The sequence below is a fragment of the Moschus berezovskii genome, chromosome 21 (assembly GCF_049115385.1).
Source record: "Moschus berezovskii isolate FMDL1 chromosome 21, NW_MosBer_1.0, whole genome shotgun sequence".
In the NCBI taxonomy this organism is placed as follows: domain Eukaryota; kingdom Metazoa; phylum Chordata; class Mammalia; order Artiodactyla; family Moschidae; genus Moschus; species Moschus berezovskii.
In genome coordinates, this window is record NC_142480.1 from 39,943,875 (window position 1) to 39,961,915 (window position 18,041).

The 18,041-nt window shown below is 40.5% G+C and overlaps 1 protein-coding gene across 1 annotated transcript in view; it reads right to left on the reverse strand.

The window, feature by feature from the left end:
• Positions 1-8,954, reverse strand: part of OTUD7A (OTU deubiquitinase 7A) — a 148,970-nt gene extending 140,016 nt beyond the window's left edge. Inside the window, exons 1-2 of the mRNA XM_055417999.2 lie at positions 8,866-8,954; positions 7,140-7,294 (exon numbers count right to left, since the gene is read on the reverse strand). Of these exons, the coding sequence (XP_055273974.2) occupies positions 7,140-7,290 (151 nt within the window). The 5' untranslated portion in view covers positions 7,291-7,294; positions 8,866-8,954. The remainder of the gene's footprint in view (positions 1-7,139; positions 7,295-8,865) is intronic.
• Positions 8,955-18,041: the final 9,087 nt, after the last annotated feature.

Consider the following 18,041-nt stretch of genomic DNA (forward strand, 5'->3'; position numbering starts at 1 on the left):
AAACCAGTCTATCCTAAAGGAAATCAGCCCTGAATATTCATTGGAAGGACTGATGCTAAAGCTTAAGCTCCAATACTTTAGCCACTGATGCAAAGAACTGACTCACTGGAAAAGATCCTGATGCCTAGAAAGATCAAAGGCAGGAGCAGAAGGGGACGACAGAGGATGAGATGGTTGGATGGCATCCCTGATTTGATGGACATGAGTTTGAGCAAGCTCTGGGAGTTGTTAATGGACCGGGAAGCCTGGCGTGCTATAGCCCATGGGGTTGCAAAGAGTCGGACACGACTGAGTGACTGAAATGAACTGAACTGCTACTGTTTCCCTCTGTCATTCTGTGATTCCCATTCTTGTATGTTTTTAACTTTTCTTAAAAAATTGTATTTTATTTTTAATTGGAGGATAATTATAATATCGTGATGATTTCTATCATACATCAACATGAATCAGCCAGAAACATATACATTAACCCTCCTCTTAAACCTCCCTCCTACCTCCCTCCCCATCCCACACCTCTAGGTTGTCACAGAACATCAGCTTTGGATTCCCTGCATCATAGAGCAAATATCCGTGGCTACCTATTTTACATATGGTAGTGTATATGTCTCAATGCTACTCTCTTGAGTCTTCCTACCCCCTCTCTCCCCATGGTGACCAAAAGTCTGTTCTTTATGTCTGTGTCTCCTTTGTTGCCCTGCAAATAGGATCATCAGTACCATCTTTCTAGATTCCATATGTATGCATTAATATACAATATTTGTCTTTTCTTTCTGACCTACTTCACTCTGTATAACAGGCTCCTGGTTCATTCATATCATTAGAACTGTGTTCAAACGTGTTCTTTTTTATATCTGAGTAATATTCCATGAACTTTTTATTTTGAAATAAATAAATTAATTAAAAACACACAAATGGTTTTCTTTCACTTACTCTTTTTAAAAATTGAGGTCTAGTTGAGTTACAATGTTGTTTGAGTTTCAGGTATACAGCAAAGTGTTTGAGCTATACATACATACATAATATGTATTTATGTATACATTTTTTTCAAATTCTTTCCCCTTATAGGTTATTATAAAATACTGAGTATAGTTCCCTCTGCAATACAGTAGGTCCTTGTTGGTTGTCTATTTTATATTAATACATAGTAGGATGTATCTGTTAATGCAAAACTTCTAAATGATCCTTCTCTGACTTTCCCCTTTGGTAATCATAAGTTTGTTTTCTGTCTGTGGGTCTGTTTCTGTTTCCTAAATAAGTTAATTTGTATCACTTTTTTTAGATTCCACATAAAGGTGATATCATATGATATCTGTCTTTCTCTATCTGACTTATTTCACTCAGTATGATAATATCTAGGTCCATTTATGTTGTTGCAAATGACATTATTTCATTTTTTTACATGAAAATTTGAGTAATATTCTACTGTATATATACACCATGTCTTCTTTATTCATTCATCTGTTGATGGACATTTAAGTCATTTCCATGTGCTGTGTGTACTTGGTCGCTCAGTTGTGTCCAGCTCTTTGCGACGCCATGGTCTGTCGCCCACCAGGTTCCTCTGTCCATGGGGATTCTCTAGGCAAGAATACTGGGGTGGGCTGCCATGCCCTCCTCTAGGGGATCTTCCCAACCCAGGGATTAAACCAGGTCTCTAGCATTGCAGGCAGATTCTTTACCATCTGAGCCATCAGGGAAGCCGATGAATACTGGAGTGGGTAGCCTATTCCTTCTCCAGGGGATCTTCCCAACCCAGGAATCAAACCAGGGTTTCCTGCATTACAAGCGGATTCTTTACCAGCTGAGTTTTCAGGGAAGCCCAAGTTACTTAAAGTTGCTTTCATAAAAACATACAAATAGTTTAAAAAGTACTACAGAGAGGCCCATGTACCTTTCACCCAGCTTCTGCCATCACTGAAAATGTTTTACCCTTAGAAAGGTCTGAGACCTCACAATGAAAAGAGTTTGTCCTTTGAAACATTGACTTTTAGAAAATTCTTGACCCAAATAACTGACAACTTAAAGAACCTGCCATGTGCAGGGAACCTTGGGCTTCCCACTTGTAAAAACAGAAGATAGTTTGCAGGGTATATGATGGAAGGATACTCCATGTGTCTCTCCTACTGAAATCACCTTTTTGCCTGGACAGCATGCCTGGAGCAGCTAGTGAGGATCCAAAGAAGTCAATGTAAGCAGGCAGACTGAGGAAGAAAACCACAGAACTGGTGGTGAGTTTATCACTTTTTGTTTCTAGGCTCCCTGACGTGAACTCATGTAGTCCAGAATTCAAGTGGGCATTAGCTCCAAGGGAAGACCTCTACTCTGGCTCAAGAAGTAAGAAGGGGTATCCAATGTTCAGAAAGAGTATAGAAACCTCTTATCTTTTTTTTTTCTTAACAATTTTTCTTTCCACATTTATCTTGTGTCTTAGACCTCAAGCAATCCTGTGGAGCAATGAGAGAAGGCAAGAAATCAGAATGGAAAAGCAGGGAACCTTCCTCTCCAATCAGAAGAGCTGTGGATCCCAGGGGGCGTGGTGAGCCCCACTGCTATTGCTCTCCCTCTGGCTTCTGCTCAGCTCTGAGATGGGTACAGTCAAATCAAACGTGCAAGAGTGTGGGGCAAACAGAGCTTCGGGGTGCTAGCTGTTGGGCTGGAGAGCAGAATCCCAGGGACCCAGAACTATCAAGGCAATTATGATATGGCAGGGGCTTAGGAAAGCAACCCCTTAGAGCTATTTATGAATTCTTGAGCTGCATGTGTATGGATCTGACTCTAAGTAGATTCCAGGGACCTGGAGCAGTAAAATATGGGGCAAACGACCACCAGGTTTGCCACCAGGTGTACACCACACAGATCCAATAGCACTTCCCAAAGACTCAACGTTGAAACCATGATCTACAGAAGTCCTGAGGAACTGAGGACTTGTGATCTAAACCTTATGGGGCTAATTACCTCCTAAAACAAAATCTGCTATAAGATTCAAACAATACCTGTTATAAGATTCAAAAAACAACCTAAGTCTTAAAACATAATATTCAAAATGTCTAGGATTCAATCCAAATTTACTCACCATAACAAAAACCAGGGAAATATCAATAACAATGCTGGGATGCCACAGATATTGGAATTATTTGACCAAGACTTTAAAGCAGTTATTATATTTTTCAACAAGTAAGACAGAACAAACATTCTTGAAAAATACAGAAAGCCTCAGCAAAGAAACAGAAGGTATAAAGAAGAATCAAGTGGAAATGTTAGAAATGAAAAAATTCAACAACTAAAATAAAAAATTATTGGATGGGCTCAGTAACAGAATGGAGATGTCAGAGGCTTCAGTAATTTTATAAGCAGATCAACAGAAGTGAATAATTGACAGAGAAAATATCAGAAAAGAAAATGATTAGAACTGTAGGGATATGTAGGACAGTAACAAAAGGTTTAACCTTTATATCATCGAAGTCCCAATAGGAGATGAGAAAAATGTACAGTAGAAAATCTTTGAAGAAATAACAGCTGAAAGGCTCGTTTACTATTAGAAGACAATCAATGTAATACATTATATTAGCAGTTTAAAGAAGAGAAACAACTCAATCATATCAATTGATGTAGAAGATGCATTTGAAAAAAAAACTTCATAAGAAAACTCTCAGCAAACTAGGAACAGAAAGGTATTTTCTTCACTTGACAAAGAACATCAACCAAACCCACTCTGCATAATGGTGAAAGATGGAAAGCTTTCCCCCTAAGATCAAGAACAAGGCAAGGATGTTCCCTTTCATCACTCTTATTCAACATTTTACTGGAGGTTTTAGCTGGTACAATAAATAGGAATAAGTGAAGAATAAGTCAAGAAACATAAATAAAACGCATACCTTGGAAAGGAAACAACATAATTGCAGAAATAGAAACTTTTAAGGAATAGACATACACACACACTTGAACAAATAACTGAGTATAGTATAATTGTAGGATATAAGAACAGCGTGCAAAAATCAATTATATTTTTCCATACTAGCAATGAACAATTAGAAAATGAACTTAAACCATATATAGACGTTCAATCCCCCCCAAAGATGTATCTTACAAAATATGTATAGGATCTAATATGCTAAAAACTATAAACTGTTTATGAAATAACTCACACAAGCCCTAAATAAATGGAAAATATGGCTACAATGTCTTCATGGATTCGAAGACATAACATAGTTGGCAGTGATTTATAGATTACCCATAATTCCAATAAAAATTTCAGCAGGAAATTTTATAGATAGATTTAATCTAATCCTCAAGTTTATAGGGAAAGGCAAAAATATAGGTTACTTGAAACACTTTTGAAAGAGAAGAACAAAGCTGAAAGAATCATGCTGATTTTAAATTTGCTACAAATTTATAGTAATCAAGACAGTATAGCATCGGCAAAAGAATGGACATATTGATCAATAAAACTGAATTGACATCAATAGTCTCCTACAGACACACTTAGTTTGTGACAACTATGTAAATGTAATTCAAAGGAGAAAGGATAATCTTCATTTTTGAACAACTGGTCATCTATATGCATGAAAATGAAGCTTGCCCTAAATCTCACATGTTATACAAAAATCAGCCCCAAATGAGTCAGACATCACAACTTTTGAGTTCACACAGGAGAAAATCTTCATGACCTGGTTATGCAAAGGTTCTTAGATGCGTCACCCAAAGCATAATCCATAAAAGAAAAAAATGATAAATTTGATTCCAGCAAAATAAAAAACTTCTGCTCTGCCAAAAGCATTGCTAAGAGAGTGAAAAATCAAGCACAGACTGGGAGAAAATATTTACAAATCACGTATCTGACAAAGGATTTATACTCAGAATATATAATGAACTTTCAAAACTCAACTGTAAAAAAAAACAGCAACCTAATTTTGCTGAGAAATTGGGAAAAGGTTTGAACAGACATTTCACCAGGGAGAATACACCAATGGAAAATAACATGAAAACAACTGAGCATCAGTAGTCACTGGGAAAATGAAAACTAATATGATGAGGAGATGACATTCTAAACCTACAATGGCTAAAATTTTTTTAAAAAGCCAACTGTGGTGAGGATATGGAGTAGCTAGAACTCCCACATGTTTCTGGTAGAAATATTAAATGGTGCTGCACTCTGGAAAACAGTTTGGCAATTTCTTTTAAACATACACTCACCATTTGAAATAGCAATCCCTCCACTGTGTTTACCCTAGAAAAATTAAAACTGTTCACAAAACCCCTGTCCTGAAATGTATCGCAGTTCTAGTCAAAACTGCAAAAAACTGGAGACAACTGAATGCTTCCCACAGTTGAGTGGCTAATCGGTCCATGGTTCATCTCTACAATGGGTATCACTCAGCAAAACAAAGGAACAAACTACAGACAAGCACATCAGCTCACATGAATTTCAAAATAATTATGCTGAGTGAAAAGAAGCCCATTTGAAAAGGTCAGGTTCTTTGTGACTCCATGTATATGATGTTCTCGAAAGAGACAAAACCAAAGTGATAAAAATGGAATGGGGGTTGCCAGTGGCCAGGGCTGGGGAAGGCACGGCCGTAAGAGAGCAGGAGGAGTTCTTGGGGGTGCTAAGATGGTTCTGTGCTCTGAGAGAGGTAGTAATAACACAAATCTACACATGTGTTCAAATTCTTAGAACTCTACACAAAAAGTTATTTTCTTGCATCTTCCCTTAAAAAATAAAATTAAAGAAAAAAAGCTAAAAGCTCTTGCTTTTAGTTGAAGACTAACCACATATCAATGGCAAGGTCAGTACTAGCTGCAAAGAGAGCAACATCAGACAAGACCTCCATCTGCTACTGTTTGAGCATCTCTAAATGCTGGACATGCCACCCACCAAGCATTTACATCGCAACTTCTAATGTTCACGATCAACCTAGAAAGTGGGTTAGGTTCAATGTACGGACAGAAGCTAAGGCTGAAGGGAAATAAAATAATCTTCCCTACATCTTGTAGCCAGCAAATGTTGAGTCTGGACTTACCCCAGTCCTTGTTGCCAACCTCATTGTAAACCTACTTCCCTACATGACTGCTCACTAAAATTAAGAAAAGCAGTGAAAAGCTATCCGGTAAACATTAGAATAGCACTTTGATTCACATACATCACATACATTCTCTAAGCATATTTCATCCTAAACTCCAAGAATGTTTGAAATTCTGGGAGGTTCAGGGAAATTTATAAACTACTTCCATTTAATCAGAATCCTCCAATAGGGAGGTCTTAATATTCAATAGGATAGAGTAGTTACCTCCAACCATGCAAATGTACAGTGAGTCATATTTTTCCTGAAGTAAATGAAGGGATCATTGTGACTTACACTTTTGACCAAGTATTTGCTAATTTCACAAGGAGGAATTTATATATTTGGAGCAAAGAGTAATTGTTTAAAACTCCTCTTTAACACACATGACCCTCCTGAGAAGCTGTAATTGGTTCTTCCCAGTTCTTTTTATTCCACCACACACAAAAAAAGAAATTGTAAAAATACACAAAATAAATCCATTTTAGAGACTGAAACTAAATATTACTTTCATTTAATTATGGTTATAGCTGAATAACTATCTCAAAACATTCTAAATATAGACTAAGCACATTTTTCATGTAGTGAATGATATCCACTCTAAAAGCTTGAGGATGAATTTGCCTTCTTGCTTGTAAATTATTTTCAACTAATTTGTTGGCTATTGGGTGTTTTTTTCACCAAAAACCTTGGCCTGAAATATTTTTGTCTCAGCTAAGACACAGATAAGAAGCTAAGGTCTTCAACAAAAGTGTTTCTCTTTAATGGTTTCTAATTTCTGCTTTACTGAATATATTTTCTTTAAAAAACAGCCACTGATAGATTTTGACTCAATATCTAGAAGCTTTAATGCAAAGCAAAACCTAGTGAATGCCTTTTACTATAGAGAGTTAGGTGATCTATTCAATTCCCCAATGAAAGTCAAGAGTAACAAAAGGAATTACATCATCCACACCCTCTTCGACTCTTTAAGGAGTCCAAGTACCACCCTTGTCAGGTAAGAGAAAACTTATCTTTTGTCACTGAGTTGGGGGCAGTTATGGCCAAGAGGGTGGTTTGGGGGACCTGGAGGAGGCCTACCTTCCAGCAGGTCTCTGGCCAGACCAGGTTCTGCCCCCGTGGACCGAACAAAGTCTGACAGGACTGCGTCCATATCAAGAGTCATAGGATCGTGTAGGAGGGCCGCCCAACACTCAGCTGAGGTGGGGTTTGGAAGTAGGCTAGAAACCATCCATCTGCAGGAGAGAACAGAGAGGCAAACGTGATGGAAAGAAGAAACTAGTTCCGCTTGGCATGACACATATTTGAGCCAGTGTAGGATAACATCTGATTATTTGTGTGCAACAGTAAATAATAAAAGTCAGACTCAAATGTCATTCCCTTTGTAGGTGCCATAGGAGAGAGGGGGAATTCCCAATTCAGTCTTCCTATCCTGAGTGCATGCTTAGTTGTTCAGTCATGTCCAATTCTTTAAGACCCCATGGACTGTGGCCCACCAGGCTCCTCTGTCCATGGGATTTTCCAGGCAAGAATGCTGGAGTGGGTTGCCATTTCCTACTCCAGGGGAATCTTCTCAACTCAGGGGTTGAACCCACATCTCCTGAGTCTCCTGCATTGGCAGGCAGATTCTTTACCTCTGAGCCATTGAGGAAGCCCATTTACCATCTTAGATTATGTCAACTCCAGTGATAACCAGTTGAAAAGAAGATAGACTTGGTTGTCCTAAAATAATCAAACACTTAATGAAACTTAGAGAGATTCACTTAGAGCTGTTAACACTTCCACGAATGTAACTGTGTTGCTGCTATATCCTACCTACACCTTAAACAGTGACCCATCCCCACGCCCACCTCTGTCCTCACTTGGTTCTTAGGAAATATTCCACATCAATCCAGAGTTGACAGAAATACTATGCTTGCTAAAGAGGATAAATCATTTGCCATTTTCCCAAGAGTTGTCATACTCACAAGAACAATCAATAAAATTCATAAAGATCTCAGATTTCCTAGCAGAATAATCCCAGCTAGAGGAATAAAATGTCACCCTGTAGCTTGATCACAGGCTAACTGCACCAGGCAGTTGCTAGGGAGAAACAAACAGCACATGGCATGTGAGGGTGACTCCCACCAGTAAACTGGTAACACGGTCATGCCTGATAAAGCACAAAGGCACCCTCTGTCTCCATCAAGAAGGGGTTGGCAAATTACAGTCCACTACGTTGTGAATAACATTTTATTGGAACCAGCCCTGCCCCTCCCTGTCGTACTATCTGTGGTCATTTTTGCATGTGGCTGAGTCAAGCAGTTGAAACAGAAACTGTAAGATCCACGGAACCAAACATATTTACTATCTGGATCTTCACAGAAAGTTTGCTAAGTATAAATGATGGAAAATATTATCCTGGTGAGCATCTAATTAATTTTGTAAGTCATGGGGGTGAGTTTAAATCCCATGCCACTGATGAGAATCCCCCTTTTCTTTTTCACTTGGATGGGCTCTGCTCGAGCGCTAGGTCTGTCTGCCAACTACTGCTGCTTTAGAGCCAGAACTGCTGGCCTAATCCCAACCCCAGCTCGGCCCCTCTGGTAAGAGGTGACACACTGTGTTACCTCTCTGAGTCCACCTGAGCATTTGCAAGACTTGGGGAAGTAAGCTCATCGAAGGTGCCAGGCCCTGAGGATGGAGGAATAAGACAGTGGCGTCTGTGACGTCAGACACTCACTGTCCCTACACCAGCTTGCACATCGCTCTGACTGGGGTGTGATTTTTGGGTTGGTGTGGCTTGACAATAAGAAAATTATTTGACCTAATGTATATGGTTCCAATTAGGAGATTACTGTCTTCCTTCTTTCCATGTACCGGGGCCTCGGCCAGGAGAGCCACTTCTTTGGTCACTTCCACCTGGAGGACAAAGCAGAAGATAATAGTGTGTTACTCTCCCGACCGTCAGACAGAGGCTGAGGCTTTGCTTCGTGTCATAGGAGGTGCACCTGGGGCTCTGCCGACTGTCTGAATCAAGCCCGTTTTCTCCTTGGGCACCTGCCTACCAGGCGGCCATCACTTCCCAAACATGGGGGCTTCTGCAAGCGGGGTAGTGTCTCAATTTTCCTCTTGGTAACCAGTACTTATATTTCAGAGAGTATCCTTTTCCCATCACAGACCTGTTTTCAACCTTAATAGTAAGTACCCCATCAATACATTGAATCTTGCATATTTTATTTATTATAACACATATATAACATGAAATCACCATTTTAACTATTTAAGAGTGCATTTCAGTGACATTAAATGTATTCTACATTATCATGCACCCATCATCACCACCATCATCTCCGGAACTTTTTCACGTTCTCCAATGGAAACTCTAGCCCATTAAACATTAACTCCCTCCCCTCTACCCCAGCCCCTGGAAACCTTACTTTGTTTCTAAATTGACAGTTTCAGGATCCTCTTAACAAATCACATAATATTTGTCCCCTATTGACTGGTTTATTTTGCTCAGCATGGTGTCTTCCAAGGTGCATGTGTGTTGTAGCAAGTGTTGGGATTTCCTTCCATTTTAAGATTCAGCTGGGGATGCTGTCAGAAAATGTTACAGATTGGATGGCTCAAACAAGGGACATGGATTTCTCATCGTTCTGGAGGCTGGCAAGTCTGAGATGAAGGTGCTGGCAGATCTGGCATCTGGTGAGAGCCCATATTCAGGTTGCAGATGCCACCTTCTCCCTGGGTCCTCATGCGGTAAGGACACAAATAGCATCATGGGGGCTCCATCCTCACAATCTCATCTAAACCCAATTACCTCCTGCTGGTTCCACCTCCTAATACCATCACATTGTGGGGTTAGGGCTTCAACACATGAATTTTGGGAGGCCTTGACCTTCTCCTCCACAGGCAGACAGACTGGACTGACAGCTCTCCTGCTGGGAGCCTCTCAAGGGTGACTTGAAAACCCAGAGTAGAGAGGTCCTTCCCATGCCCTTTTCTCTGGGCCCCTGCAGCCTGGCCTAGCCCCTCACAGCCCCTGGCTCCCTCCTTCCCTCCCTCCCAGGCCCCTGACTCCCCAAGGTCCAGTCCTGAGAGGGTGTTCTGCATGCTCACAGGCGCTCTGGACTGTCTGCCACATATAGGGTGTCTCTTGTGTGGCTCCCCTCAGTGTCCTGCTGACCCCTGATCAACCCTAGCCATGCTCGGTCCCAGCAGTACTGCCTGAACCCCTGTGACAACGTAAACTCTGTCACGCTACATACGCAGGGACCCCAACCAGAGAAGACAGAAGCAACTGCCACAGTAGAGGTCCTCTTGACACACAGATTTCTCAGGCTCTCCTTTGTGCATGCGCGCGCACACACACACATACATACACACACACAGGTCTGTGGGTGTCACGTGGAGGCTGGAGGCCTGGCTCACCCACAAACTATTTCACACTCTGGGAAATATGGCTAAAACTGCACTCTCCTCCCATTTCATTACATATTAGGCTTTTGTTTCTTATTAAATCAGCAAGTTGATGTCAAGTTTAAATGATAAGCTCCTCAGGTTTATATAACCAATTAAGACAAAGGACAGCCCAGCTTCCTAGAAAGCACTCCAAGCATTTGTCTCTTTGCTTGGGTAAGTTAGTTTCATTACATACGAGAATGTGGGCCAGTTTTGGATTTCACCCTGAGAACTCCCAAGGTTCCGAACCAACAAATGCACAACATCAAGAGTGAACCCTAATGAACATTATGGACTTTGGGTGATAAGGTGATAAGTTAATTGATTGTAACACACGTATTGCCTTGATGTGGGATGCTGACAGTGGAGGCGGCCATGTGTGTGGGGACAGGAGTTATATGGTAACAGTCCATACCTTCTGTTCAGCTTTGCTGTATACTTAAAACTGCTCTAAAAATTATCTATTAAAGGGTTTTATTTTTCACATTGAAAGCATTGATGCAGCTGGACTTGATCTTGGCGCATCAAGTGAGGAATGGATTCAATTTTAGCATTTTTCCTGTCTATCCAACTATTTCAACATAATTTAAGAGCAAAGCCCATCAGTGGGGAAGCCCATTTAATCTCAGATGCTTTCATTGCTATATGGTATGTTTGCATATGCAATTGGGTCTATTTCTGTATTTTTCTGTTTAAATTATGCCTTGGCTATTGTTTAGTCGCTATGTCATGTCCAACTCTTTTGTGATCTCAAGGACTATAGCCCACCAGGCACCTCTGTTCATGGGATTTCCCAGGCAAGTTATTGGAGTGGGTTGCTATTACCTTCTTCAGGGATCTTCTCAACCCAGGGATTGAACCCATATCTCCTGCATAGGTAGGTGGGTTCTTTACCACTGAGCCACCAGGGATCCCATATTTATGCCTAGGTATCCATAAAAGGTATCTTTTCTCCCAATATGTGTGTTAACAGGTTATCATATTTCTAAACAAAACTATTGACTTCTGGCTGTTAAATTTATATCCTGCTCTTTTATTAAATTCTTTTTTTTTATTGGAGGCTAATTATTTTACAGTATTATACTGGTTGGTTTTGCCATACATTAACATGAATCTGCCCTGGGTGTACATGAGTTCCCCTTCCTGAACCCCCCTCCCACCTCCCTCCTCCCTTTATCCTCCCTCTGGGTCATCCCCATGCACCAGCCCCGAGCATCCTGTATCATGCATCGACCCTGAACTGGTGATTCATTTCACATAAGACAACATTCATGTTTCAATGCCATTCTCCCAAATTAGTGTTTATAGAAATTTATCCATTGGGTCTTTTCATTCTTATTTTTCGTTTTGCTATATATACAATCACATCCTATGCAAACAGAGATTGTCTTACTCTGAATTTTCAGGTTTTAAGCCTCTTTCTTCTCTTGCCTGGCTGATCTAATTCAATATACTATTAACTATTCATAGAGGTAATGGGCATTTTTGCTTTTCTCCTAACTTTAGTAGAATTGCCACACTGAGTAAGATGCTGGCTACTGACTTTTGGGCTACACACATATGTGTACATACGATTAGAAAGTACCCATATATCTTATTGAGTAGCTTTATTATGGATGGATATTTTCACATAATTTTTTTCTTAATATCTATTAATATAATGAATTCTATTAATTAACTTCTAATATTAAACTTTACTCATATTTCTAGAATAAATAAATCTTTAATCATTTGTTGGTATTTCTTTTCCTATGAGATTTTTTATTCAGTTCGCTAGTTTTTATTTAAAACTCCTATTTTCATAATAATGCATTAACTTGATATATGGCTTTTATTTTTATGTGCAATCTTTTGTGTAAATTTGATAGTTTTATGGTGAACATCCTATACACAGAGCAAAACCATAAGCTTATCTTCTTTCTCAATTCTCTTGCAACAGCCTAAGTAGCACTGGAGTCACCTGACATTTAAATGTTAGGTAGATATTCCCTGTGAATCAATCTATTCCTGATGCTTCTTTTGAAGGAAACCCTTTACAACTTCCCCGATTTATTTTTTCCTGTGGAAATTACTGTTTAGACTCTCTACTGGATTCAGTTGTGTTAGACTGTATTTTACTACAGATTTACCCATTTCATCTTAGCTTTCCAATTTATTTGAAAGGAGCTGGACAATGAAAAACATTCTTCCCAAGGGTGTAAATTCTCTCTGTAGCTAAATGAGGAAAACAACTAAGATTTGTCAAGGGCCCAGGATGACACTGAGTATATTAAGGACTTTACAGGTGGGTTAACTCTCATTCAGACAACAACTCCACAAGGCAAGTGGCTCTCCATTTTACTGAAGATCAGAGAGCTCAGTAGCAGAGTAATGATCCCACAAAGACCCACTTAGACCTAAGGTCACTATTCACCAACACTTCATAATGGCATGGGGTCTTTAGACATTCCGAGGTCCGAATGTCCAGCACCTTTAAAACACAGCACGTGCATCAATGTATGATCAGAAGTAAAATATTTCCTTAGTAGACACTCAATCATACATTTTAATGATTCTTCTCCTAGGATGGAAAGATGGAAAAAAGTCTCTCCTAAAAATTATATTTTTGCTAATAGTACTGAGTGTAGGATCTATTGAGGTTTTCTATTGTGTGCATGGAAATGACACATTAATAGGTTAAATCTCTAAAAATCTTCAACAGTTCTTAGTATGGGAACAGATGTATAGGTATCATCACACTCAAGGTTCATGAACCCCAAAGAGTTACAGACTGTTCTTTCCATGCTGCTTCCTACCTTGAACTCACATTAAGAGAAGACAATTAGAGAATCCACAAGGAATAATAATCACTCATTTTGAAGATAATACTTAAACATGGAAGTAAAGTTTTAAGGCCACAAGACATGGCAGTATTTATTCTCACTTGTAGAGGACAGTAATATCTGTGCAACTGTGGAAGGTGCCCACATCAGGAATGATTACCTTCTAAGGGCACTTGGATGTCAGAGCATTATTTGCATCCTTGCAAATCTCCAGCAGAACTTCCCTGCACAATTCAAGCCTTCCGCATTGGAATGCTTTCAAGATTCCCTTGCTTTAAAGGATTTATGATTTTACTCTCCAGGGTCACAAATCTAGCTGTTACACAGACATAAAATGCATGTCTGAACCAGACCAATGTGCCATCAACAAGGGTTTAAAAAGATCTAAACAACTCATTAATCAAGTTTATACTTCTGTTGATTTCAATCATTTTATCCAGGTCTTCTGGGAAAAGGTATATCTGCTAATAAGTTAAGAGTCAAAAAAAAAGCCTAAAGGGTCAGGCTCCTTCCATGGTCTCACTGACATGAAAGGAACACTTCAAGTATGTGTGTAGGTCCTGGGCTGCCACTGCTGAGCTACGTGCCTTCTCGTCTCTCTCTCTGAGGGTTGTCCTGAATGTCAGGGTTCCTATTTTTTTGCACTAACATCACCACAAGTTGGAATATACCAGATGTTAAATAAATCTGCTGAGTGAACAAATAAAATAAAAATACTAAATCCAAGTTCCTACTCCATCTGATCGGTATACATGAAAATAACCATTATTCAACTATAATGCTATAGTTGGTATAAATGCTATAATATGATTTATAAAAAAACTAGGATACTAGAAAGGGTCAGTTCCTTCTGCCTGGCAGAATGAAAAAGGCCAAATGTAGGATGAGTTTTTGAGGATTTAGGAAGGCTGAATAGAAGGCATTCCAAGCTGGATGGACACTATGAGCACAGGCCTGGATGGACACTATGAGCACAGGCCAAAAGGCAAAAACACATTTTTATGTCTCTGGGTCCAGGGATACCAGAAGCAGGAGAGCTGTGGTAATGGTGACTACAGGTAAAGGTCAGGGTCAGACCTGTGGGCTGTCAAGGTGAGAAGCTAGATTCTAACATGAGGCCAGTGGGAAACCACGGGGAGTTTCTGAGTAGAGAATGGACATGTACTCTGCTAGGAAAACAAAGACACAAAGATTTGGTAACAGAGTGGAAAATGGATCAAAGTGTAGAAAGAAATAGGAAAGAACTCATTCCTTTTCTTAGATGCTGTCTACTCCATACCTACTCACCCACCACTGGGAAAGTCTTGGTTTATCAGGTTGCAGTGGAGAACCCTTGAGTTTTGGAGACTGACAATATTCCTAGTACTGGGTAATGAATCCAAATGGTTCAGAGTCGGTCACTGAAATCTCCCCTCCTTGAACTCAGATTCACCAATCCGGATGCAGCTGCACTGAATGATTCAGGTCTATGTGATAGAGACAGGAGTCAACCGTGTTGAGTTTATGGGAAAGCTGTTGCTTCCCTGATAGAAGGGGTCAGGCTTAACTGACACAGTCCTTTCCCCCTGGCTTTCTTCCTTCTTACTGCGTCAGTCAAGAAAATACCATCTCCAAGTCTATCTGTCATCTTCGGTCTTTGAGAAAGCCAGAGGATGACCCACCATGCAGGTTGGTGGAGTAACAAGCTCAATCCTGATGGTATTACTGAACTTAGCCCAGGTCCTAGACTTCACCCCCTCTGGACTTCCATCATTCTTCTCATATAAATACCTATCAGTTCTAGCCAAGCAAGTCAAATGCTGGTGATTTATAGCTGATTAGATTCCTAGTTGCTACATGAAGGGAGAACAATTCAGATGTCAACATTAGAAAAGAAAGAACAGAAAAGAGAAAAAGTCATAGGCTAATGTCATTTATAAACATGGATGAAAACCTTAAAAGATGAGTAAGTGAATCCAACTATAGAAAAAGACAGGGAAAGACAAAGGACTCTGGAGCCCTAGCCCTGATAGGATAATGAAGATAAGGGTACAGGTAGATTCAGGTGGCAGGAAGGCAGTCCTGGGGATTCGTGGAGTTGCCATCCCTGAAATGCTTACCCCAGACTCACGAGAGAGAAGCAAAATTTCCCTCCTACTAAATTCCCTATTATTTTTTCTCTCTGTTACTAACAGCCAAACATGATCCTAATGCGAGTATGCTATATTAACACTCTCCAGAAGAAAAACCATATGATCATCTCACAAGATGCCAAAAAGCTCACATCATTCATTATACAACCCAAAATAAACCAGGAATAGGAGAAAATTCCATTTACTTATTAAAGGGTATTCCAAACTTATAACAATTATCCTACCTAATAATACAAACTTTAGAAGCAGTGCCATCCAAATTTAGAACAAGCCCACACCAAGTCTTAGAACAAAGAAGAACATTTTAAATGGCTGGAACAAGACCAACATAAAAAACATCAATACCTTTTTTACATACCAACATTAGCCAATTAATCATTTTTATAAAAAACAAAAGATCCATTTCATTAAAAGCTTCTATAATTAACTAGGGTTCACACATCAAACATGAAATAAACTTTCTGTTTGGACAGAAAACAATATTTAAGGCGAGAAAGAAAAATAAAAGGATGTGAAGACTATTTTTAAGATTCTAATTCATACCACAACTTCAATACCACCAGAACAGAACTGTTACGGAATATGACAGTTTCTAAAACACAGAAGAATAAAGAAGCAAGAAATTCCAAAGCACTTTTGATAAAGATCAAAGTGGATTCAGAAGTCTGTTCTACCACACATCAAACATAAAAGTACTGTGATTAAAGTAGTGTGGAAAGGGGCAGACACAGAGACCAGTGAGAGGATGGAAAATGTGTGTGTTTATGTGTGTATAAAAGAGATTGAGAGAGAGAGAGAGGAGAATAAGGAGGAGGAAGGGGTGGGGAGGGGAGAGGTGAGGAGGGGGAGGAAGAGAGGAAGAGAGAGGGGGACAGGTGAGAGGGGGGAGGGAGGGAGGGGGAGAGAGCTCTCCATGCTACCCACACTGCGCTGACTGACATATGGCAAAAAATAAAACGGTACTGTCTTAAAGCACCAGAGTTTGGGGGACGATTGTTGTAGCATTTAGTTTGTCCTGACTCATACAGAAAGCCTTCTTAAAATACAAAAGCAAAAGCCATCATAGAAAAATTTGATGAAATGAAAAACAGCAAAAGTGCCAAATCAATAAATAAACTTCTGAATGACAAAACAAATCCTGTAAAAACTTCAAAGTTAGAACAGGGGAAAATTTTTGAAAATATATAATGAACAAGGAACTGACTTTCAGAATAGAAAATGAACATATGCAAATAATTAAAGATTCACAGAACAAGAAAAAAATTTGCAAATCGCATGGATGTGAAGTTTACAGGAAGCCCACGTGACAAATCAGTATATGAAAAGATAATCAACCTTAGTAACAATGAAGGGAATACAAATTTAACTATAAGATAACCATTAACCATGCCCCCCAACCCCTACCCCACAGATTGGCTCCTCAAAAAATTAAGTTTGGAGGGTCTCGAAGATGGCACGGGAAGTGGAGTGCATCTCTCTCCATGGATGCATCAGGAATACATCTTCAGATGTAGAAGATCCACAGAGAACCAGCTGAGAGTTGGCAGGAGTCCCTGACCACTGGAAAGGAATATATAGAGCCATGCAAAACTCAGTAGGATGAAGGAAGGAAGGGAAAAAGAGGAGGAGAGTGAGCAGGGCTGGATCTGCACCTGGGGACTGAGGGAGCTGAAGCAGGGGTGAAATCTCCACGTCAGGGCAATCAGATGGGACAGAGGGGAAGCACTTGAGGCTGTTGGAGAGTGAAACAGCTGATCTGTGATACTCTGCATGGGGTGAGAACCACACAGACAATCCATGCCATGGCCCTACGTACCTTGGACAGTGACACAAGTCACTGCTGGCAGCAGGAGTGTAGGGAATGGAGAGCAATTCCAGGGCAAGGACTGCTGTTGACTATGGGGAGATGGCCTAAGGTGATGGGAGAGAGGAAACTGTGGTGGGGAATGCCTTTGGAGGAAAGCATGGCAGCTATACAGGCAGGGTGTGACTGCTGAGTCACATGCAGGGGATATGGCCATCACTGCAGGCTTTCTCTTCCCACTTGCTGGCGTCAACAGCTGACCAACAGAGAGGGTGGTCCTTTGATTGCATGCTGCACCAAGCAATAGAGAAGAACCAGCCAGAGAGGCCCTTTGAATGCCAGCTACCAGAGACTAGTTTTAGTTCTAAAAGCGCCATATCTTCTACACCTGTGGCTGCTGGCTTCATTGTGCACCCGGTGCCTCTGGGGTCTCTGTGATCAAAGCAGCCATGCCACTTCTACACTCGGCCCTCACCAGGGCAGAGTTACCAGAGGCTGGGAAAAAGCCCTAATAGTGCCATATCTCCCACACCCATGGCTATCAGCTTCCCTGCAAACTTGGCACTAACAGGGGCTCTGTGATTCAAGCAGCCACATCACCTCCATGCCCGCTGGTCACTGGGGCAGTCCCAAATCCTCCAGGACAGCCTCAAAAGCAGACTCCCATGGATGACCCACATGCGGAGGTGGGGATAAAACCACAACTGAGCCCCAGGTGCGGAGTGGCTAAGGAAGAGGATCGAAAACCCTTCCACCAGCTGTAAAAGCTGTAGATTAAATC